Source organism: Pristis pectinata, chromosome 18 (genome assembly GCF_009764475.1).
Source record: "Pristis pectinata isolate sPriPec2 chromosome 18, sPriPec2.1.pri, whole genome shotgun sequence".
Lineage (NCBI taxonomy): Eukaryota > Metazoa > Chordata > Chondrichthyes > Rhinopristiformes > Pristidae > Pristis > Pristis pectinata.
The window spans coordinates 38,645,640-38,670,714 of record NC_067422.1 but is presented as its reverse complement, the minus strand read 5'-3'; the positions used below and the strand labels follow the sequence as shown (position 1 = coordinate 38,670,714).

The window sequence follows — 25,075 nt, the reverse complement described above, 5'->3', positions numbered from 1 at the left end:
GATGAACAGCAGAGAAGGTTTCAAGGGCCAAATGGTTTTGTGTTCTTATCTCCACCCCCTCCCCCCAACTAACTTCTGAATGTGCTGTTTCTCTTGTCCTTCTGGTGTCACACAGGCGATCATCAAAATAGTACAACCCAGGAACAGGCCCTTTGGCCCATGCTATTATGCATATTAAATAATATTAAGCTAATGGTGCCTAATTACACCACTTGTCCCTTCTGTCTACACATGGTCCATATCTCTCCATTCTCTGCGTATTCATGTGCCTACCTAAGAGCCTCTTGAACAGCTTTATCGTATCTGTTCCCACCACTACCCCAGCAGCACATTCCAGCCACCCACTGCTCTCTGTGTGGAAAAGAAACTTGCCCCACCCATCTCCTCTGAACTGTCAGTGCAGGTCAATGGCACTAGCAGAATAAAGTTTCGGCACAGACTAGAAGGGCCGAATGGCCTGTTTTCTGTGCTGTAGTGTTCTATGGTTCTACCTGAAATGCATGCCCTCTAGTATTGGACATTTCGAGCCCGGGAAAAAGGCTACTCTATTCATGCCTCTGGTAGTTTTATAATTTCACAAGCTTCCATCAGGGACCATGCGTTGACTGATGTGCCGATGGAGACGGAGGGTGAGTGTCCCTTTAAGAGGCGGGGCTGTCCCTTTAAGCGGCGGGGCTGTCCCTTTAAGAGGGGGACGCCGCGCTGCCTGGCGGTGCTCGGGCGGGCGGGACGGCGGCGATGGCGCTGAACAGAGCGGGCGACCTGGGCGGCTGCAGGTACCGGGGCTGGTGTCTATGTGTCGGTCATTGGTGACATTGCGGTTAATTATTAACGGGTAACGGTGGCGACTGATGCAGCCCGGTAACCCCGCCCGTCCCTCAGCAGTCCCAGGTCTCTGCGTCACACAGGTGGAGGCCGCTCGGCCCGTCGTGTCGATGCTCGCCCCACTCTCCCGGGCTCAAGGAGGCGTGCAGGGGATGTCTGCCTCTCCCATCCACCCTCTGGGTGAGGAATGTTCCCTCGTCTCTCCTCCCGTCCTCCTGCCCATTGCTTTGATTCCCCGTTCAGCTTTGGCCCTTCTGCTGAGGGAAAGTGGTCTTTCCTATTTACTGTATCTAGACTGCTCAGAACTTTATACAGCTCTGTTCAGTCGCTCCATAGCATCCTCTGTTCCAGGGAAAATAACCCAATTTATCCAGCCTTTCCTCAGAGTCACAATGTTCCAGTCCTGGCAGCATCCCAATAAATGTCCTCTGCATCCTCTCGAGTGCCATCTCATGTTTGCTGTGATGTGGGGATCAGAGCTGTAGCCTAAGGTGCATTGTTTACAATTCTAGAATAACCTTCCTGTTGTGTCCTAGATAATAAAGGCAAGCATCTGGTATGCCTTTTTAAACCACCTTTTTGACCTGTTGTGCTATTTTCAAGAATCTATGGGACACTGATAATCAGATCATAAGGTTTAAATTAATAATAAAAAAAGCTACTAGTAATGAAAGTAAATGATGAAAAGGAATCCTTAAAAAAAAGAACACACAAACTGAAGAGGACCTGGCCGTGGTAAAGTGAACCAATATACGGGAGACCCCTGTATTGTGGCCATTGGGTTAGAGAAATTATCCCTTATTCAATTCGCAAATCACTCCCCAAAATTTTGAGATATGGAATTTATGTAGGGGAAAAATAGTAAACAAATCAATGTAAGATTTTATTTCAACTTGCGTTTCTTGATGCATTGGATGACGCAACTTAGTGTTACGGAAAATCGTGATGCAGCCGGTCTTATAGGCATGCAGCTACATCCCCCTTGTAATGCAGGTTACCTCCATTGGTAGGTAACTTTATACTAGAACAATGAGTGATCTATAAAGGCAAGATGTTTTAGGTACAGGTCTGATATATTCCCACAAGAAAAAAACATTTGATGATGTCTCACACAAAAGGCTGGTTGGTGGAGTGGTAAGAGAACCAAAGTTGGAACTCCCAGTGTGGAAAAGGATCTGGGAGCACGATGCAGGTCAGATGATTAATTCCAGTGAGAGTCAGGCTGAATACAGTGAGCAGAGAGGGAATGTGAAAAGATAAACAAGATGAGCAAAGAGTGAATGGTAGTTAAGATGAAAGAAATCCAGAAGCATGCAATGTAAATTTCCAGGGGCAGTAAATGAGGAGTTGGGGTGATTAGGGGTCAAGAAGGCATAGCTGGAGCACTGCGAATATTTTTAGCAGTGAGGAGGCTGCTGCCAAAATCTCAGAAGGGGAGATGATAGAAGGGGTGGAGCTGAGTCCACGGCCAGATCAGCCACGATCTTATTGAATGGCGGAGTAGGCTGGATGGGCCAGATGCCAACTGCTGCTCCTATTTCTTATGTTCTTATGGTAGAGATTTGGGGCAGCACAACGACCATAACAATTCTGACCTTGGCGTTGTCTGTGTGGAGTTTGAGTTTCCTTGCACGTCTCAAAGAAGTGCTGGTTCTCAAAGGGTAGCTGAATTGGGTATTGTAAATTGCCCTTAGTGTGTAGAATCTGAGGTGGGCGGGGTGAGTTGGTGGGAACGTGGGGAGAATAGAACTGATTCATGTAAAAATGGTGCTTGATGGTTGGCTTGAACTCAGTGGGTTAAAGGGCCTGTTTCTGCACTGTATCTCTCGATGACTCTTATAGATTGGGTAAAAATGGATGAGAGAATGTTCCTGAAAGACTGGCTGTACTTAAACAGGTTACCTGGTCTGGAGGGGATGGATACTAGATTGTTGAAGGAAGCGCTGGCAGAAGAACTTGCCTAGATTTTAAAATCCTCCCTAGGTACATGGCAGTTGCATATAATGGGTATGTGGCAAATGTAAAACCCTTGTTCAAAAAGGGGTGAAGGGATTTGCTAGGAAACGATGGGCTATCAGATTAACCTCAGCTGTGGGGAAGCTTTTACAGAGAATAGTTAGGGAAAACATTAGAGTTGATAAAATAGAACCAACACAGGATCTGTCATAGGAGAAAAAATGGCCTTAACTAATCTGGTTGAATTCTTTGGTGAGGTAACAGAGAAAGTTGATGAAGGGAATGCAGAGGATGTCATCTGTGTGGATTATCGGCATGCACTTAATAAAGTGCCACGCAAGAGGTTGGTTAGCAGAATTAAGTTCAACGGGATTAAATGATCGATAGAAAATTGGATGAGAAATTGGTTCATAGGCAGAAAGCAGAGAGTGTGGTAAATGGTTGTTTTTCAGACTGGAGGATGGCACTTGTGCTCACCATGGTTCACCACAAGGGTCAGAGCTTTTCTTTTGATATATATTGACTTAGGCATGGGTGTGAGGAGTAATATTTTTAAATTTGCAGATAACACAAAGCTTGGAGATGTGGCGGATGAGGTTATAATAGTTGCAAGGAGGTTGGTTGTGTGGAAGATGGATTTTAATACAGAGTAGTATAAAAGGACACACTGCGATAGGAAAAAATAGGAGGGACTAAATGGCACAGTGGTAACGGGAGAGTAAGAGCAGGATGGGTTGTGAAAGTAGTTAGTGAATCACATGAGGTCTTGTTATTCATAAACAACCATGGTGTATGAACAGGCAGGTTACACTGAACCTGTATAAAACACTGTTTAGGCCACAACTGGAATATTGTCTGCGATTCTGGTCCTGACAGGGAAATGAAGGCCCTAGAGAGGGTGCAGAAATAACTGGTTGGAATGGTTTGTAGACCCAAGGTTGGACTGGAGACTGGATTGGAAGGAGGCTGAGAGATTTGATTGAGATCATCACTGGGTCAAACAGGGTAAAGAGCCCAGCTGTTTCCATGAGTCGGTAGTTCAGGGCATTGGGATGCAGATTTAAAATTTTGGGCTGAAGATACAAGGGGAATATGAGGAAAATGTTTACACGGAGAGTGCTGGTGCCTGTAGGGTAGGTGGAAATGGACTCAGTCAGAGCCAAAAGGGAATGGATATCATTGAAAGAGAATAATTTTCAAGAGGGGGAAGGAGCTGATGGATTTGCTGTCCTTGAAGCTGGCAAGGACATGATGGGCTGTGCAGCCTCCTGTGCTGCATCCAATGATATCAATGGATTGCTCAGGTCACAGACCGTGACAAATGGAACCCAGGTCACAGAAGTGTGAGGGAATGCATCATGTGACGGACAATAGTGATAAGCATAGAGGAGCAGAGAGCCTTGGTGAGCACGGCTGTACATCCCTGAAGGCAGCAGGACTGGTAGATCAGGAGGTTAGGAAAACTCCTAGAATGTTTTCTTTTGCCAGCCAATGCACAGAACAAAATCATGGGGAAGTGATGCTGGACTGTAACAGAGACATTCATTAGGGCCCTGCTAGGTTAGATGTGATAGCACCAGAGAGATTTACAAAGACGATATTGGGCCTGAAGACTTCAGCTTTGAGGAAAGATTGGCCAGGGTCATTTTCTTTAGAACAGAAGAGGCTGGAAAATTGAGCGATGGAAAATCGAGTGGAGTAGACAGAGTTGACAGCAAGGATAACCAGGGAACATAGATTTAAAGTAGCAGGGTTGGAGGACAAATGAAGAGCCGTTAATTTCACCTTGGAGCTGGTGGTGGTTGATATCTCTGTGTTGACTCACTCATCACGTCTAAATGTCGTGCATCCTCCTTGGATGTGCACCTCAAATGCTGTGAGCTGGGAAGTGGGATTAGGCTATGTAGAACAACTTATTGCACAAGAACCATAGAACCATACAGCACAAAACTGGCCCTTCAGCCCACCATGTTGTGCTGTCCATCAAACCACCCTCACACTATCTAACCCTTTCCTCTCGCATATCCCTCTATCTCACATTCCTCCATATGCCTATCCAACAAACTCTTGAACCTGTCCAATGTATCTGCCTCCACCACCACCCCAGGCAGTGCATTCCATGCACCAACCACTCTCTGGGTGAAAAATCTCCCCTGAACCTCCCACCCATAATCTTAAAGCCATGCCCTCTTGTCTTGAGCATTGGTGCCCTGGGAAGGAGGCGCTGGCTGTCTACTCTACCTATTCCTCTCAATATTTTATATACCACTATCATGTCTCCTCTCATCCTCCTCCTTTCCAGTGAATAAAGCCTTAGCACCTTAAGCCTCTGCTCATATTCCATACGCTCTAATCCAGGCAGCATCCTGGTAAATCTCCTCTGCACCCTCTCCAACACCTCCACATCCTTCCTATAATGCGGCGACCAGAACTGAACACAGTACTCTAAGTGTGGTCTAACTAGAGTTTTGTAAAGCTGCATCATCACTTCGCAGCTCTTAAACTCAATCCCACGATTTATGAAAGCTAACATCCCATAGGCCTTCTTAACTGCTCTATCCACCTGTGAGGCAACTTTCAGTGAACTGTGAATATGAACCCCCAGATCCCTCTCCTCCTCTACACTGCCAAGTACCTTGCCATTTACGCAGTACTCTGCCCTGGAGTTTGTCCTTCCAAAGTGTACCACCTCATACTTCTCCGGATTGAACTCCATCTGCCACATCTCAGCCCAGCTCTGCATCCTATCAATATCCCTCTGTAAGCTCCGACAGCCCTCCACACTATCCACAACACTGCCGATCTTAGTGTCGTCCGCAAACTTACTAACCCAGCCTTCCACCCCCTCATCTAAGTCATCTATAAATATCACAAAAAGTAGAGGTCCCAGAACCGATCCCTGTGGGACACTACTAGTCACTGCCCTCCAATCCGAGGGCACTCCATCCACCACAACCCTCTGCTTTCTACAGGCAAGCTAATTCCTAATCCACACAGCCAAGCTTCCCTGGATCTCTTGGCCTCTGACCTTCTGAAGAAGCCTACCATGAGGAACCTTATCAAACGCCTTACTAAAATCCATATAGACCACATCCACCACACTGTCCTCATCAATCTTCCTGGTCACCTCCTCAAAGAACTCTATCAGGCTTGTGAGGCAAGATCTTCCCTTCACAAAGCCATGCTGGCTGTCCCTAATCAGTCCATGATTCTCTAGGTGTTCATAGATCCTATCCCTTAGAATCCTTTCTAACAGCTTACCTACCACAGACGTGAGACTCACTAGTCTGTAATTCCCTGGACTATCCCTACTACCTTTTTTGAACAAGGGGACAACATTCGCCACCCTCCAATCCTCCGGCACCATCCCCGTGGACAACGAGGACTCAAAGATCCTTACCAGCGGTTCAACAATCTCCTCCCTCACCTCTCGAAGCAGCCTGGGGAAAATCCCGTCAGGCCCCGGAGATTTATCTGTCTTGATATTATTTAACAACTTCAACACATCCTCTCTCTTGCTATCTACAACCTCGAGAACATTACCCTTACCAGCACTCCCTTCCGCGTCATTGAGACCCCTCTCCTTGGTGAATACTGGAGAGAAGTATTCATTGAGAACTTCTCCCACTTCCGCCGCCTCCGGGCACATTCTCCCACCTTTGTCTCTAATCGGACGTACCTTTACCCTAGCCATCCTCCTACCCTTCACGTACGTGAAAAAGGCCTTTGGATTTTCCTTAACCCTACTAGCCAACGCCTTTTCATGTCCCCTTCTAGCTCTCCTCAGCCCTTTCTTAAGTTCCTTCCTCGCTACCCTATATTCCTCACGGGCCCTGTCTGAACCTTGCTACTTATACCTCACGTATGCTACCTTCTTCTCCCTAACTAGTCGTTCCACCTCTCTCGTCACCCACAGTTCCTTCACCCTGCCATTCCTTCTCTGCCTCACCGGGACATATTTATCCCTAACATCCTGCATAAGATCCCTGAACATTGACCACATCTCCATACTACATTTCCCTTCAAAAAGGACATCCCAATTTACACTCCCAAGTTCTCTCCTTAGCCTCATAGTTTGCCCTTCCCCAATTAAATATCTTCTTGTTCTCTCTGCATCTGTCCCTGTCCATGACAATTTTAAAGGTTATGGAACAATGGTCACTGTCCCCCAAATGCTCACCCACCAATAGATCCTTCACCTGTCCCGGTTCATTTCCTAAGACTAGATCTAGCATGGCATTCTCTCTAGTCGGCCTGTCGACATACTGCGTCAGGAATCCCTCCTGGACACATTTAACAAATTCCATCCCATCTAAACCTTTGGCACTAAGCAGGTTCCAGTCTATATTTGGGAAGTTGAAGTCTCCCATTATAAGAACCCTGTTATTTTTGCTTGTCTCCAAACACTGCCTGCCAATCTGCTCCTCTATATCTCTACTGCTACCGTAGGGCCTATAGAATACTCCTAGTAGAGTACCTGCTCCTTTCTTGTTCCTTACTTCCACCCATACGGACTCTAGAGATGATCCTTCTACAACATCCATCCTTTCCGCAGCCGTAACAGTGTCCCTGACCAGTATCGCCACCCCTCCTCCTATTCTCCCCCCTTCCCTATCCCTCTTAAAACACCGAAAACCAGGAATATTCAATATCCACTCCTGCCCTGATGTCAGCCACGTCTCAGTAATAGCCACAATATCATAGTCCTCCATACTTATCCAAGGCCTCAGTTCATCTCCCTTATTCCTGATGCTTCTTGCATTTAAGTAAACACACTTCAGTCCATCTGCCTTACTACTTTTATAGCCTGTATTCTGCTTCTCCTTCCCCAAAGCTTCTTTACCTGTTTGATCTAACTTTTCCCCATCCCCTTCTTCCTCTGACCTACTCTTCCGGTTCCCTTCCCCCTCACAAACTAGTTTAAACCCTCCTGTACCACTGTAGCAAATCTCGCCGCAAGGATATTGGCCCCCTTTTGGTTCGGATGTAACCCGTCCTCTCTGTACAGGTCCCACCTTCCCGAGAAGAGATCCCAATGATCCAGAGATCTAAAACCCTCCCTCCTGCACCAACTTCTCAGCCACGCATTTATCTGCCACCTCCTCCTGTTCCTGCCTTCACTATCATGTGGCACCAGCAGCAATCCCGAGATTGCTACCCTTGAGGTCCTGTTCCTCAGTCTTCTGCCTAGCTCCCTGAACTCGCTCTTCAGGACCTCATCCCCCTTCCTACCTATGTCGTTGGTGCCAACATGGATCACAACTTCTGGCTGCTCTCCCTCCCACTCAAGAATCCTGTGGACCCAATCAGTGACATCCCAGACCCTGGCACCTGGGAGGCAACATACCATCCGGGATTCATGCTCACTGCCACAGAACCTCCTATCTGTTTTCCTGACTATCGAGTCCCCTATCTCTTTCCCACCCTTCCCTTCTGAGCAGTAGTACCAGTCCCAGTGCCAGAGACCTGGTTACTGCAGCTAGGCCCCTGCAGGTCATCCCCCTCAACAGCCTCCAAGGCGGAAAACCTGTCTCTGAGGGGAACAGCCTCCGGGGTTCCCTGCTCTGTCTGCCTACCTGACTACTTCTTCCTCTTCCTCTTCCCTCCCCTGACAGTCACCATTCTATCTGCATCCTGAACCTCAGATGTGCCTGCTCTAAGGGGGGATGTGACGAATGGTTGGATGGGACGAATGGTTTCCTGTACTCTAAATTCAAATGATTTAAAAACTGGTAATAATTGTAGCAGCGATCTGCTGTGAAGATTCAGCAATAACTTTGTACCTAGCTGTCACCAATAATGGTGGCTGTACTCATAGAGTCATAGAGTCTTACAGCGTGGAAATAGGCCATTCAATAAACCAAGTCCATGCTGACCATCAGGCACCCATTCACACCAATCCAACGCTAACCCCATTTTATTCTCCCCGCATTCTCACCAACTCTTCCGATTCTCCCACTCACCTACACACTGGGGGCAATTTACAGCAGCCAATTAACCTATCAGCCCGCATGTCTTTGGAATGTGGGAGGAAACCAGAGTACCCGAAGGAAACCCACACAGTCATGGGGAGAAGGTGCGGACTTTACACACAGATTGGGATTGAACTTGGGTTTCTTTAGCTATGAGGCAGTGGCTGTACCAGCTGTGCCACTGTGCTGCCCCACACTCTTAGCAAACAGCCTGGCACTTGCAGGCAGCAGTGAACCAATGCCCTCTGTTGCTATCATTGTTAGCTCTCAAGGACCTGCCGATCTCTCTTTTTAGTCATTAACTTTTCAGTCCAAAATAAAATTGAAAATTTATCTCATTTAGGTAGAATCTTAAACGCACACAAATCTATTACTTGAGTTTAACATGCATTATATTTTGAAATGTTTATGTGAGGGGCTGCAATCCACATGTGTAAAGTGGTTTTCCTTGGATCAGAAAGTGTGCTGGGCGGTATCTATGTCATTATTACACAAATATAGTGTGTTCCGTTTGTTGTCCTTTAAAACTCACTAGCAACAGGCTCACCAGCAGGAAAAAGGAGAAATTTTTTGCTGGCAGGCACTTGATGAAGGCGGTGTCCATGTGTGAGTCTGACGTTACCTGTTTCCTGTGCCCACAGTGCATTGATGTCTCAGGATCATGTGGAGCTGTCATTCAGTGATGTGAGCAACAACTTGGAAGCTTTCAGAGGCTCGAGGAAGGGAACTGTTTACCTGATGCCGTACCAAGTATGTGACGTGGCAAGTGCTAGACGCTGGAGAGTTGAAATACAACAGGAAATGCTGTTAATACGTAGCTGATCGGGCAGCACCTGCAGAGAGAGAAACAGAGTTAACATTTCCAGTTGATGAAAAGTTGTGGAAAAAGTTTGTAGATTATTACAACATGCATTGATCAACTGATTTAAGGACCTCACCCGTATCAGAGACCAGGCCGGTGTCAGTACTGGGCCCCCTGCCCCAGCAGAGACTGGGCCCCCTGCCCCAGCAGAGACCCGGCCCATGCCAATACTGGGACCCTGCCCCAGCAGAGACTGGGTCCGTGCTGGTACTGGAACCCTGCCCCAGCAGACACCATGCCGGTACCGGGCCCCTGCCCCAGCAGAGACCGGGCCCGTGCCGATACTGGGACCCTGCCCCAGCAGAGACCGGGCTGGTGCTGGTACCGGGCCCCTGCCAGTACTGGTCTATATTAAGCTCAGTTTTACTATGTAAAGAGATCTGCCAAGCTGTGACGGGTCAGAACTGTCACTGCCTGTGTTTGTTGACGAGGTTCTCATATCCTCAACCATGGCATCTCCTGTCTCTGTTTTTTTGCAGCTGACCTTTGTGGCAAAAGATAGCAGAGAAGCACTGAAATCATTCACAATGCCGTTTTACTTGATGAAGGGCTGTGAAATCAAGCAGCCAGTGCTTGGGGCAAACTACATCAAAGGCACCATCAATGCCGAGCCAAATGGTGAGCAGCGGTAATGAGAATCTGCCCTGTGTGCATTCAGGGAGAAACCTCTGATGTCATTTATCCTTCTTGTTTACAACCATTGGAGGCTAGTGAGTGAGAAGCAACTGATCACACTGTTGCTTTATTGGGGGAGGAAATGGAGCAGGGAATGGGTCAGCAAGCTGATAACATGGCGGCAGTGGAGGGCTCTGGACAGGTGGTGAAGCAATAGAGTTCTGTGTTGGTAATGTACAGATTGGACCTGGCCAGTGTCTTTGCGTAACGTTGCACTGCGGCAGCATGCAGATATGACGGGGGCTGGGGACTCAAGGGAGTGGTATGAGAGATGGAACAGAAACCATTACAGGAGTTTCTCTGGCTGTGTCTGGTTGTATCCACCCTGATCACTGGATGGGCATTGGAGGAGGATGGTGTCGGGGTCTGCATGCAGTTCAGTGGGGAGTAAAGCGGAGGAGTTTACCATGGTTGCTGACAGAGGGTGATGTTTGCAGTACTGAGTCAGGCTGCTGTGGGCGTGAGCCTCACTGGAGTGATGGTCACGTTTGGTGGGAGTGGATAGTCCTGTGTTACGAACCAGCAACAAAAGAAACACACTGAGTCATGATTCAGTGTTAAAAACTACTTTATTAATCACTACTTATGATAATAAGAAAAATAAAAGTAAAAATGTTAGAAGTAAAAATGTTAAACCTTGAACATTAACCCCAAAAACTAAACTCGTCGTGTGTGTGTGGCAAAGTCCCAAACTCCAAGTCCAGGAATGGTTCTTAAAGTTCAGTTCAGCAAGCCGTAGGGTGAAACATGAGCAAAGGCTTCTTTAACAACCACCGTTGTCTGAAGATAAGATGTAGATGTAGAGAACATAGAGAGAGTAATTACGAAGTTCAAATGTTCCACGATGGAACCCAAACCTCACCCCGAAAAGCATCCGAATCATGGTCGTCCACACAAATACCTGTTTCCTTCTACAGGTCAGCAACAAAGTGAACTCCACCGGATTACTTCCAATTTCCATACGTGGATTGCCGTGACAGACACAGTTATGGTTTCTCACCCATCGATAGAGAAACTAGCAGGCTGGTGTCTCTCTCCCTTTTTTCTCTCTCTCTCTCTCTCCTCTGACTGACTTCGACTGACTTCTTCAACGACGTCATTACATCCTTTATCTTTTGTTGACGGAAGCACGCCACACGCACGCACGCACACACACACACTACTACTCTATCTAAAAGGGACATTTACCGAGTCCGTAACACCTGCCAAAAGGGTCGTGGGCTTTTGTAAAACTCTCCTGCGATGTGATACAGACCCCTCCCCCAAACTTCCCTCAGACTACCCTTCATCACACCTCCCAAACACCACTGGCTGGTGAATAGCCAGGGATATGTTGTGAGCTGTTATATGGTTTGCAAGTCTTGAGAATGATGTGAAGTGGTGGAAAGTGATGTTTGAAAGTACAGAATATCATTCGTGTTTAACCTGTTCAATAAAAGGGATGAAAATTCTATTCAGAATTTGTTCTGTTGACAGATGCTGAGATTGTAACTGCCCCCTGTAATCTCTTTCACTGAAGTGATTGTGAAGGATTCAAATGCTGGTGGGGTGTAGGGTTGGAGCCTTTTTGTTTGGAGAGGCTAATCCATGGGATGACTGAGCATGGAGACATGTTGATCCGGTCTGTGCAGTCCAGGCAATTAGACAAGAAGGAAATGGTGGGAATGTGGGGAGATAGGGGTTGGAAATGAGGAGTATGGCCAGGGGTCAGGGCTGAGAATTGTTAACCATGGATGAGGTGATTGTTGAAATAATGATATTTGTTGCTTCAAAGGCCTTCCCTGTCTCTACATGTCCTTTTGTTCCCCTGAATTGCTTGTTAGCCCTTGTGGTCTGAAGGTCCCAGAGTGACTAATCACCTATGTACAGAGTGGTGCAGCCAGTGAGCTGCTGTCTCACACCTGGTTCAATCCTGACCTCTGGTGCTGTTCATGTGGCGTTCTCTCTGGGACCGCATGGGTTACTTCAGGGCGCTCCAGTTTCTTCCCACATCGTAAAGATGTGCGGGTTGGTAGGTTAATTGGCCAATGTACACTACCCCCAGTGTATAAGTTGTTGTGGAATCGGGGGGGAATTGATAGGAATGTGGGAAGAATAAAATGGGATTGGTGTAAGGTGGGTGGGGACTCAGGCTGAAGGACCTGTTTCCGTGCTGTATGACTTGCTCTCTATGACCATAAGAGGCCGATAGCCCAAGGGAACCAGAGCGACTTGGGTGAAATCCTGCCTTTTTTTCTACTGAACTCTGCCCCTTTTCTTCTCCACAGGAGGATGGGAAGGTTCTGCAACCTTCAAACTTACCTTCATCAATGGAGGAGCCATTGAATTTGGACAGCTGATGTTTCGGACAGCGCAGCAGGGTACAGCCTCCCTTTCTCATCCTGCAGGCTTCAGCCTTGTCCCTCACAGGCTTTAAGCCCTGGTTTCACGTGCTGGTCATGCTTTCCTTCTCCATGTTTTGTCTCCTGGTTTGCTTTAAAACTGCTTCCTCTTGCTGTGCTATGTTTCCATCAGCAGGGCATCAATCCAGAATCTCAGCGATATAAACCATGTGGAGGGTTCACTCCTCCCAGCAATTCTCGCCTCTGTATCAGAACATCATGGGGCAAGTCCTCACTCCAAGGGTCCCAGCAGCCAGCGGGCCAGATTGCGTGGTCGGTGGTGAGGCAGCAGCACTCACCACTAACCTCTATGTCGTGGAATGTTGTACCCTGCCATCTATTCCAGCAGCTGTGTGGTCAACAGGCTGGCTGGGCAGATGGTCAGACCACTCGTGCAGCAAACCAGGAAGGAATAGCACAAATTTGAATTCAAACCTTTTAACAGAGCACTATGTAAAGTAGGAGCAAATGTGAACTATTATGGTAGATGCTGAAATATCATAAAAAATATATAATGTTTTCAGATCCGTGATAATTTGAAATATCTCTGAGCACACGACTTTAGTGTTTTGGACGCCCATTTAGATCCACACACAGCATTTTGTAGTGCGGCTAGTTTATAAACACCTTGCGTTTAGATCAGTTTGAGTGACTTATATTGATTCCATTGGAGGATGCTACAAGCAGTGCTGTCTGTTGTTGGATCACTACCAGCAACCTTGGGGTCTCTTCATTAAACTGCACAAGCAGAAATTCTACGGAATCTGTTGAGACTTTGATAGTGTGAAGATGATGAATGGTTTCAACTGTATATCACTGTCTTGTCATTGCCTGAAAAATGGCACATGGGCTGGCAGTTAGGACAGACTGGATTTTTCCTTGAGAAGAACCATTCCTTCTCAATTTGCTCGTCTCTTACTGTGTTCTGTTCAGAATTCTTCAGTCTAGTTATGAAACATGCAGCTGTTTACTAAACCCTGTCTCTGTTTTCTCTTACAGCTTCGAGAGGCACAGTCCCACCAGATGTATACTGCTACCCTTTCATGCCAAACAGTGTAGGTGGAATGGCATCACCCATGTATCCCCCAGCACCATCTGCAGTCTTTGCTTACCCACCCCCACCTCCAGGTGAGTTAGAACATACAGAGCACAGCATTGGAACAGACCCTCGGGCCCTGGAGTCTATGCCAACCATGATGCCCAGTTAAACTAAAACTATCTGCCTGCAAATACCTTTGATACCTTTCCTCAGGTAAACTGGGCTTTAGCATGACCAGCTCGGACTTTGTCAGGTCCCCACTTCCTTTGGTGCAGTTGTAGGGTCAACAATATGCTTTGACTAAACCTGAGACACTTGGCGGGGTACATATGGATCAGATTATTCATAGACAGAATAGGTAGACAACCAAAGTGTAAACAGAATAGCCTTGGGCATTATTTTCTCTTCAGGTCTCCAACCGTGCTCTTTTATACACCATTATTTGTCCATATTGAAAATAAAAGTCACAGATAAGACCTAGCTTTGTGTCTGTTTTCTGATCCATTGAATATTATCTGTTTTAAGGAACAAATAGTTATTTCTGAGGTACCTCCCTCAACCAGGACATGCAGATCTGTCACTGAATCCCTTGAGGGGTCATTGTATTATTTCTCATATTTTCCACAGAAGGGGACCATCGATTTCCCCCTAAGCTGCTCTCTCTTTCATCCCATTAATTCCCATGATTTTTTTTAATGCTGTAATGCGATTAACTGCTTAACACCTTTCTATTGGTCTATACCTTAAACAATGTTTAAACTAACTGCTAAAGATATACTTTAATCACACATAGTTGATTTCATACTGCCACATAATCTTGTGTAAGCTTTTCCTGTGGCTAACTCTGAGACATTTGGAGCAGAAGGGCTCTTGGTTTATTCCACTGGAATAAGTTACCCTAGGATGTAAGGTAGCTTGAGTATTAATCCAAGATGTCCAGCAACCAACACTATCAAATAAGTGCTAGGCAACAGCTGGACGTGAGAAAAGGAGCACCCCACCCGCTCGCAATCCAAGAACTGGTGTGTATGGGGAGTTCTGTTGCCTTTGGTTGTGGAAGACACAGCTTCTCTGTCTCCCTCTTCAGTCGCATTATATCACCTCTTGTAGATTTAACATCTGCCTCCTGAGGATGGAAATCATCTCAAATTCTTGCTGGTATTTATCAGGCAACTTATTTTACACTGAGGACAAAATTGTACCTGGCTGTAACACGGTATTTATTCCTAGCCTTGCAGGATTCATTACAGAGGATGCTTGTTGAGCAGAGTATCAGTAAAACGAAAGTTCACAGGGTCCACTCTGTTCCTCCCTCTTAGCCAACCCTCTTCTTTCTTGGACCTGTTTTCTTGAGTACTGCTTCACTTTATTCTTCTATGAGCTTAATTATCAAATGTCAGGGCATTGAACCTTGCAGCATTGCAGCCAGTTTTGAACGTCCTCATTTAGTACATGTACTAAATCTAGTAGAGTCTGGGACTCCTGGTCAGGTATTTGTAGTAACTCTTAGTCCCAAGGGAACTGAGGCCAATTTTCTGTTACCACTGCAGTTGAGATCAAGAATCAATCCTAATCCATAAACTGCATTTCAGGATCAGGAAGGAGTGAGGGTGGGGGATGGTGGTGAAGTGGAGATTCCTTGTTTTGGGACATGGAGAACTGGCGTCTGTATATCTGTAAAATTAGTTTGTATGTTACGTACCTATCTCCTTCATTTTTGCAGTGGGATTTTACCCAGGACCACCATCCAGAGAGGGTACAATGAACTACATGCCCCCACCTCCTTATCCAGGACCAATGACTCTTCCAGCAGGAGATGTAGGGCAACAAACATCTGCAGGTAAGTAAATGCTTCTGAGTCCTCTTGACTTTTCTGTGATGCTCTGACTTTAAGATGTGACTTTAAAATGGATGAATGCACTCCAGTGAATGGTATTCCTGTGTCCCAGTGCACCCAGGCCTTCAGAGAGACCTGCAGTTTCTTTGGAGTATCCATGCATGTTACTGTTCCTGAATGCATTCTCTCTCTCCCCAGAGTATGTGTACATCCTATTTCAGCATCACAATTTAGTACAATATTTTGTACACTTGGTCTTTATCTGTAACTTCAGGGGCCATTACTGTCAAGCTGGGGGATCAGCCCTGGTTCAATGGAGGATGCTGAGGGCATGGCATTAGGTGTACCAAGAAATGATGTGCCAACCTGGTGAAGCTGCAACACAAGACTGTGCTAACCAGCAAAAGTAGCATGTAATGGACAGAGCTAAGTAACCCCAAAACCAATGGATCAGACTAAACATCTGTAATACTGCTACATGCAGCCTTGGATAGTGGTGGACAATGAAGTAACAAAATGAGAGGAGGTGGTTTCAAGAACATCCCCATCCTCTGCGATGGCAGATCCCAGCACATGAGTGCTAGAGACCAGACTGAAGCATTCATAAGCATGTTCAGTCAGGAGTGGATTTTCCACCTCAGTTTCCTCCTGCGTTCCCCACCATCACAGACACCGGTCTTCAGGCGATTCAATGTGCCCTGAGCTTCACTCTAGAAACTAGTTGTACCTCCAGCCAAGTTGTTCCAATGCAGTTACAACACTGGCATCAACAATGTGGAAAACTGCCCAGGTATATCTTGTTATCAAAAAGCAGAACAAGTCCAAGCTGGCTGATTACTGCTTAGTCAGTCTGCTCTCAATCATCAGTGAAGTGATGGATGGTGTCATCGACAGAGCAGTCAAGTGGCAGTTGTGCACTGATGCCAGTCTGGGTTTCACCAGAACCACTCAGCACCAGACCACATCAAAGCCTTGGTCCAAACATGGAGCAAAGAGCTTATTTCCAAAGCTGAGGTAGAGTCATGCCCTTGATATCAAAGAGTGTGGCATTAAGGAGCCCTGGTAAAACTGAAGTCAATTGGCTTCAGTGACATTGCTCACTCAAAGAAGGGGGATTGCTGTATCTGTGTGTGCTTTAGGAAGCCATTCCTGGATGACATTGCAGGTTTGTGTCAACAGTACATTCGTAGTAACTCCTTGTTGTTTCTCGTATAGCAGCAGTAAATTCTGCAGAAGGGGATGGAGGTGTGAACAGGAGGCAGCCAAACCCTCCTATTACGCCAGTGCCCATGGTAAGAGGGGATGAGGAGGTGGGCAGTGTGGATCTTTCTGAAGGCAGGCATTTTTAATTTTAACCATTGCTAATTTTCTTTGCTTATCACTATTCAGTAACCCTGCTAAAATGTCAGCATTTTCCATTTCAGGCACTCAGTGTTAACATCAAATGCCACCACTATGCCCTAGTTCTAGATAATGCTATTAGGAAAAGCATCCACCCTATCAAAATCCCTCTTGGAATCTTATAATTTTAATTAAGTTGGCAGCCATTACCTGGGTAACAGAGGCCTAAACATTGGGTGCAGAGCCAATAGATGTGTCATCCCTAACCACTGTGTGTGGAGTCTCCAATCTAGCTTTATATGTCACGAACAGGTCCCTCCTGCTTCACCCCCACCTTGAGCCACCCCTCCCTCAGCCTTTCTGCCTCTTGGATCCTCCGTGTGCCCTGTTCTGTTGCACATTTAAAGTAACAAAGTGCCTCATTGAAGCTCTGGATACTTGCACTAGAAATGGCCTCAGCAGTCACCAGCTTTGGGCACGCTATAGTTCCCTGATGGACCCTCCCCGAGTTCTAAGTACAGGTTGTCACTGAGTTTCTGTTTTTACAGATGTTCATAAATTGAGTTTTGTCCATGTCAGAAAATAGAGGAAAATCACTTGATATGATAACCACACCTCTACAACATTGTAATGATTGGCATCAACAGTATGTAAGACTAATAAGAAAGAACAATTGCTAAAAGTGGAGAGACAGAGGAAACTATTGTGCCTTTCGGAGGAGCAAACGTATGTATGTCGGACTTCTGAATTTAATAATGTTATGGGAGCTCATTTACATGCAAGGGTGTCCATAAGTCGAGTGTTACAGGGACATTTATAATCAAATGGCATTAACACAGCTGTCAGTGCCGATACCTCACAGCTCCAGGGACCCAGGTTCAATCCTGACCTCCGTTGCTGTCTGTGTGGAATTTGCATGTTCTCCCTGTGACCACATGGGTTTCCCTTGGGTGCTCTGGCTTCCTCCCACATCCCAAGGACGTGTTGGTTGGTATGTAGTTGGCCACTGTAATTTACCCCAGTAGTGTAGGTGGATGGCAGGAGGATCAGGGAAGAGTTGATTGGCCAGTGAGAGAGGATATGTTATGGAGGAGAATGGGATTGATTGATCGCTCTGAGAACCCGTATAGACTTGATGGGCCAAACAGCCTTTTATTTTATAAAGAAATATGAGAAAATCGTAGCTGAGGATGTTGTTGTTTCAGGACAGATTACATTTCTTTAAATTTATCCACTTACAATTTTTTTATCCTCTGACCACCAGGGGTCCACAGACCACAGCTTGGGAGCCACAGGTTTAGATAATCAGTGATACAGTATTACATGCACACAGTGCTCAAGGTTTACCAAGGAGGTGGGCAAATGTTAGTTAATTGTAAATAAAAATGAAAGAAATTACCTATGTCTGCATTTTTGGAACTGTTGGATTAAGATATTTCTGTTAATTTTGGTGAACCTACAATTTCTGTATAACTGCACAATAGAGAGTGTTGTAGAACAGAGAAACCTAGGGGTACAAGTGCATAGTTCCCTGAAAGTGGCAACACAGTTGGACAGGATGTCGAAGAAGTCAAATGGTATGCTTGCTCTAGAGACAATCAGGGCATTGAGTACAAGAGTTAGGATGTCATGTTACAGTTGTACAAGATGTGGTGAGACCACACTTGGAGTATTGCGTGCGGTTCTGGTCGCCCAGCTATAGGAACGATGTGACTAAGCTGGAAAGGGTGCAGGAAAGATTGATGCGCATGTTGCTGGGACTAGAGGGCTTGAGTTATAAGGAGAGACTGCATAGGCTGGGGCATTCTTCCCTGGAGCGCAGGAGGCTAAGAGATGACCTTACAGAGGTACTGTATATAAAATCATGAGGGGCAGAGATAAGGTGGATGGTCACAGCCTTTTACCCAGGGTGGGGGAGTCTAAAGCTAGAAGGCATAGGTTTAATGTGAGAAGGTAAAGATTTAAAAGGGACCTGAGGGGCAACTTTTCCACACAGAGGGCGATGGGTATATGGAATGAGCTGCCAGAGGAAGTGGTAAAGGCAGGTAAAATTATAATGTTTCAAAGACATTTAGATGTACATGGAAAGGTTTAGAGGAATATGGGCCAAATGCAGGCAAATGGGTCTGGCTCAGGTGGGCAACTTGGTCGGCATGGACGAGTTGGGTCAAAGGGCTGTTTCTGTGCTGTGCTGTAATGACTTGCTGTACAGCACTGCAGTGTCACCACTGACAAGGTGGTGTCCTTTCAGGGAGCTCCTTGGTTTATCTCCATCCCCTTTATCCCAGGGATCTTCCCGGTATTAACCCCATTCCCTGTAGACCATGGTTCCGCAGACAGTTTCTAATATAAATGTGGACATTGTTCTGTATTGAACATAAAATCCTTTGTATGAATTTCAAATGGGAACAGAATTAAGTCCTGAACCCTGGATTAATTATCATCTAATTTCTAACCTTGCTTTACCTGCAATCTAGAGTTTGAATACTTGTATACCTGGGCACTCTCTGGATTTGGTCAGGTCAGAGTGTTAGGTAAATTAAGTAAATTGCCAAAGTTCCAGGTAGCTTGATGGTTAGAATGAACGGTGGGCCAAAGGGTCTGTTTCTGTGTTCATGGCTCTGACTCCATGCCTCTTGAGGTCTGAGCCCATATTATCTCGTTGGCTCACAGGCAGCAGACCCCCACTGGCAGGGGATTATTACTGGTGTGGTCCCTGCAGGAATTGTACAACCCACCCCTCAGTGAGCACCCTGAGTATGGGGGAAGAGGTCACACAGGTCCTGATACTAGGTATTTCATAAGTACAAAAAACATGTTTGGCTGTCTTTGTTTAGTAATTGCTGTATTTTTCTTCTGTATCCAGGATCTTTAGGGGTTAAGTTTCTAAATTGGGGAAGTGAGAGGCCAATTTTATTAGACTGAGAAATGGTTTAGCAAAAATGGACAGTAAATAATTACTTGAAGGTAAATCACTCTCAGAACAGTGGGAGGAACATAGAGTTCTTGATAAACATGCTCCAACCAAGAGAAGGGGTGGGACTGACCAATCTAGGGCCTTTGCATGCAGAGCGCAAGATCAGGGGAAAAAAGGGAAGCTTGTGAATTCTGCAGAAAGTCTAGAAAAACGTAGGGTGAAATTCAAGGGAAACAGAGAAAGTGTATGAAAAGCCTCTGGCAAATAAAATGAAAGAAAATCCAATAAGTTTTAAGCACAAATAGAGCAAAGAGTAGAGCCTGCGAATGACTAAAAAGGTAATCTGTGTGTGGAGGCAGAGGGTGTTGGTGGGGTTCTCCAGACAAAACCGAAGAATCTCACCCTAGGTTGAACTAATGATACTTCAATTCTCTGAAGTAGTGGTTGTCAAACATTTAAAGTTTTACCTCTTCTCAGAATTGAGTGTTCAACTCATTATCTTGAGAATATCTCCTAATCCCCGAGAGCAAACAACCTTTCAATAGGTGAGGATGTTAAAGGTTATGGGAGCAAAGATGGGTAAGTAGGCCATCAATGCAGGTCGGCTGTGAATGGTGGCCCAGATCTGAGAGGTGTGATGGTATTTTCCTATTGCTATGCCCTGTGTTCTGTGCTGTCAGTTTATCCCCTCCCCACAGCCCCTACTGGAGAAGATCCATTCTACATCACGGAGAGTAAATGTTGTTGGACTCCCTATGACTCAGTATTGAGTCCCTATGACTCACTCTTTCTGCTCACCTAGTGACTGTGAATCTCCAGCTATCTCCATATCTTTGAGCACAACTGTTACACGGGCTGTAGGTGGAACATCAACACTTGGCTTCGGCAAGGGACCCAAAGAGGAAGGCGTTGGGGGATCATTGCTGGGCTCACAAGGCTAATTCAACAATCCATGTTGTGCCTGAGTGGTTAAAATGGAAACTCGCCATCATTTACTCTCTTGATTTTTAAAGTGCAGATGATCCCCATGACAGACAGGGAACCACCATGGCCTTCTGGTCCCTGTAGGGAGGCTGTATATTGGGGGCTGGAGGGAAGTCTGGAGATGAATGGGGAGGAATTGTGTGCCTGACCAGCTGAGATGAAGTGAGTTGAGACAGGCATGGGGAGGTGTGGAGAAGCACTCCTAGTTATTGGACGGATGTGCGCCCGGGTCTCCTCTGGCCCATAATCACCCCCACCCAACCACCACCCCCTCCCCCCACCTGCCCAGAGGTTCTGCTGCACAGCCTCTGACCCATTCATCCTGTGTCAGGGACACTCCAACAACCTCTGCTCAAAAGAGCAGCTTAACATTGGGATCCAGCTAAAAGGAGTGTGAGCATAATTGGAGGGGCAAGTAACTGGTCTCGTGTTAACTGCGACACCCTGGTCAGGTTTCTGCCAAGTGGGGTGGAGAGAATTACACTTGTGTTTGTGTCTCCTGCATTCCATTGTCCTTGAGCTGCTTTGACCTATGTTGTGATGATGCTGACTTTCCTTCTTTCTTCCCAAACAGGAGCAGCCCCCTCCATACTCGCAACACGCTGAGAAGCAGTGACAGTGGGGTAACGAGCCAGTAACTGCAATGTATTGATGCACAACGTGCCCCTTCCACACTACTCTCAACCCTTACCAGTAGCTGTTTAACCGAGACCACATTTCCCAGATCACAGGACAGTGACTAATCTGCCTCCCTCTGCCAGTGCACTCCAGACCCCAGCCACTCGCTTTGTAAATAAGACTTTACCACATGTAATTTTTAGTTCTTTTGCCAATCATTTTCATTATGTCCCTTGGTTCTTGACCCCTTCAACAATGGGAGCAGTTTTCTTTAACTGCTATTTCTGCATCCTTTATGATTTTAAATGCTTCAATCGGATTCCCTTATCACTTCCTCTGTCCCAAATAGACAGGGAGACCAGTCGTCGTGGCTATCCCTCGAGGTCAAGGATGATGGTCTTTGTTCCGTTGATCTATTTATAGGCTCTCAAGTGGCTTATGAGTCCAATCTTGGCCCTGAAAGTCCTTCCGCATTCAGGACAGGTAGTTCCAGATGGCAGATGCCAGTATGGTTTATTTGAACATTGTCACTACACTGCAACACCTCTGAAGGACTCTGCAAAACAGCATGTATAGCCAGTCTCCCCACCACCCCATCCCCCAAAGAACATTCTCATGTGTATCTTTGGTGTGCTGGCAACCAGTGAGTGAAGCAACTTTCCCCAGACCAATGAAGCAAAACAAACTGACTGGAAACAAAACGGCTTCTGCAGATACAGCAAGCAAAGGAGTGTGGAGACGAGCAAAGGATAAACTTTGAAGTTACTGTTCCCATCACTGAACTTCACTTGTGGGAGCCAGGGTTGGAATCTCCGTGTTTTCCCGTGCTACGCAAATCTCTGCACCAGGAGCTACGCTAAAGTAAAGATCTAGCCAAATGAGCAATCTCGTAACTATAGGCTGATATTCAGAGAGCCTAATTTCAGAGTTGCTTAGAATCTTCAAGATGCTGTTGCCCTGTTCTTATTTTTACCTCTAGGCTACCTATTGCCAGCACACTGCTGTCTGTTCTACCCTCAAACCCACTCACCACAGCACAGGAAGAGCTTGCATTCCTGTTTAGCCTTGCATAGAACATCCCAAAGTGCTGTACAGCCAATTAACGTAATAATGGAGGAAAAGCTGCAGCCAGTTTATGCACAGTGAGCTCCCAAAGAGAGATGAGACACGAGTTTTAGTGATCATAGTAAATAGATAAATGTTGCCATGTTACTATAAGTCATTTGGTCTTGCCAACAGTGCCATGAGGTGTTTGACATTAGTATGTTAGTGCAGATGATAACACTGTTTCATGTATTTTTGGATGTGAGTGCAGTGGGCTCTTTAAGGCCATGCTTCAAGCCGAGTTGTACCTCGGGAGTGGGCTTGTTGGGGCAGTCCCATTGTGGGGCAACACAGTGCCAGATCTGCAAGGGTTACCGAAACTGTATCTCTGGATTCTGCAGCAGTGCAACATCAGTGATGAATCTTCACACGCCTTCTTTTGTTGGTTGGTGTTACAGACCTACAGATATGTTATAACTGGGCTTGCAGGCAAAAGAGTGATGGGTTTGTTGGTCTAATGTGTCAGAACACTGAATGTAAATGAAGGGATGTTCTGTGATGTATGTCCTTGGGCCACTTTCCCAACGATTATTTGAGCTGACAGAGGATATTTTCAAGAATGGGACCAGGGACCAGTTGTATGGAGAGACTGGAGAAATTGGGAATACTCTTCAGGATCAAGAGGTGGGGATTTAATGGAGGTGTTTAGATAGGGTCAATAGGGAGTTGCTGCTTCCTGTGCCAGAATGGTTGGCCGCCACAAGTCTCGGCCAAAGAACCAAGAGGAAGAGGGAACAGATTTTCAGACAACCTGAAAGTGGAGGAGCAGATTAAATAATTATCAAAAGGAAATTAAATATAAATGTGAAGGCAGAAAAAGACCAGGGCTGTGGAAAGGGCAAGTACAGTGGAAGCAAATGGAAAGGCATATGTGGGTGGAAGGGGTTAGATAGTCTTAGGTGAGGTTTAGAGGTTGGCACAACATTGTGGGCCGAAGGGCCTGTATTGTGCTGTACTGTTCTATGTTCTAAAGTGCTTTCAATGGGTTGAACAGCCTTTACGTCAGTGATTCAATCTTGGGCACACCCATGCAAAGCTGATACCAAATTACTGGGCTACACTGATCAGCATGACACTGCTCTGCAGAGCTCACAATCATCCAGTGGGGCGACATCAGTGGAGAGAGAAATATGTTCTGGCCATTGGGCCATTGACCTTTCGTCATTGTGGTTGCTCCACTTTTCTGGCAGCTGTCCATGGAAGCTGACACCCATACCAGTCCCCTTGCTGAAATCAGACTTAAAAGAGCAGGGAAGACACTGATATTCAAGGACTGTTGATGAAAAGTAGCCATTTTTGCACAAATTTAAAAAGCACTGATGAAGCCAGGAGAGCAATGCTAATGAAGTGAGAAAACTGCTGGAGCCTCAGTGGGTCAGACGGCATCTGTAGAGGGAAATGGACAGTCAATGTTTCGGGTTGAGACCCTTCAACTGGACGGTGTTAATGTTCCCCCAGTTCGGGATCATTGACCTATATGATGTGAAATGTGTTGTTTTGCAGCAGCAGTACAGTGCAAAGACAAAATTACTATAAATCACAAAAATAAATAAATAGTGCAAAAAAAAAGGAATAACGAGGTAGTGTTCATGGACCATTCAGAAATCTGACAGCGGAGGGGAAGAAGTTGTTCTTGAATCATTGAGTGTGGGTCTTCAGGTTCCTGTACCTCCTCCCTGATGGTAGTAATGAGGAGAGGGCATGTCCTGGATGGTAAGGGTCCTTAGTGATGGTTACTGCAATCATCCAGAAAGACAAGCATCCAGATAACTGCTCTCCTCAAATGCCTGCATTGCCATTAGTACAGGAGCCAGAAGCTTGCACATAAAATGTTAATTAGCCCCAAGTTTGGGGTGACCCTGTGCCTACCTGTCAGACACAGTGCCAGGTCTGGACCAACTAATAGATCCAGGTGAACTTTTACTTTATTTTATCCCGCACTTTGAGTTCATGTTCACTGCTTCCCTCCCCATTGCCCCTCAAAGCTTATTTATTTGCAGGTTATCTCTATCCCAGCAAAGTGGAAGCTAATTTAAATTGCTTATCATGGCAGCAACAGAATAAGAGACAAAAAGAAGCAGGAATGGGCTGATTCAGCAATGGTCAAAGTGAATGGCGTGTAACTCCATGCCCACGGACAGTTTATCCCAGCTCAGTGAGATTATCTCACTGGTCTGGCGGAAGGTGGGAGAATATTGTACCGTTTTAACTGCTGAAAATGTGAAATTGGAGTCTGCAAAAATATAGAATAAAGTGGACTGAGATTGAGTTGATGAACTGCCTACTGACTATAATTGGGCCGTGTTGAATCTAGCTGCTGCTGCCACTCGCAGGGATGAGTTTCCCCAAGGTATCCAGTACTGCATCACCGTCAGCATGGCCAGTGGATGTACAGCTGAAGCTCAAGCATTGGGTGAAAGAAAGATCACCCCATTTATGCCCCTTTGCACGCCGTACTAACTCAATGTATCTGCACTGTGTAATGAATTGGTTTGTAAAATAAGCTTTTCACTGTACTTCGGTACAAGTGACAATAATAAACCAATACCAATATAGATCACAAA

General features: G+C 46.0%; 1 protein-coding gene across 2 annotated transcripts; it reads left to right on the top strand.

Annotated features, from left to right (window-relative positions):
• The first annotated feature begins 671 nt into the window (after positions 1-671).
• Positions 672-25,075, top strand: LOC127580034 (WW domain-binding protein 2-like). 2 transcript variants are annotated; one of them, XM_052033171.1, is made up of 8 exons: positions 672-776; positions 9,395-9,503; positions 10,095-10,233; positions 12,558-12,650; positions 13,671-13,799; positions 15,434-15,550; positions 16,763-16,839; positions 21,364-25,075. In XM_052033171.1, exons 1-8 carry the CDS (start codon positions 739-741, stop codon positions 21,403-21,405), a joined length of 744 nt encoding a protein of 247 aa, XP_051889131.1. In that variant the 5' UTR covers positions 672-738; the 3' UTR covers positions 21,406-25,075. The 2 variants fall into 2 exon arrangements, with proteins under 2 accessions (XP_051889131.1, XP_051889132.1); XM_052033172.1 differs by having other exon boundaries at positions 691-776; positions 16,766-16,839.

What these genes read in the sequence shown, in the direction of transcription:
- LOC127580034 (XM_052033171.1), top strand. Translation starts at nt 739, where the DNA reads ATGGCGCTGAACAGAGCGGGCGACCTGGGCGGCTGCAG. An exon ending in GGCGACCTGGGCGGCTGCAG is followed by an intron (nt 777 to 9,394) that starts GTACCGGGGCTG and finishes CTGTGCCCACAG; the next exon opens with TGCATTGATGTCTCAGGATC. An exon ending in CATCAATGCCGAGCCAAATG is followed by an intron (nt 10,234 to 12,557) that starts GTGAGCAGCGGT and finishes TCTTCTCCACAG; the next exon opens with GAGGATGGGAAGGTTCTGCA.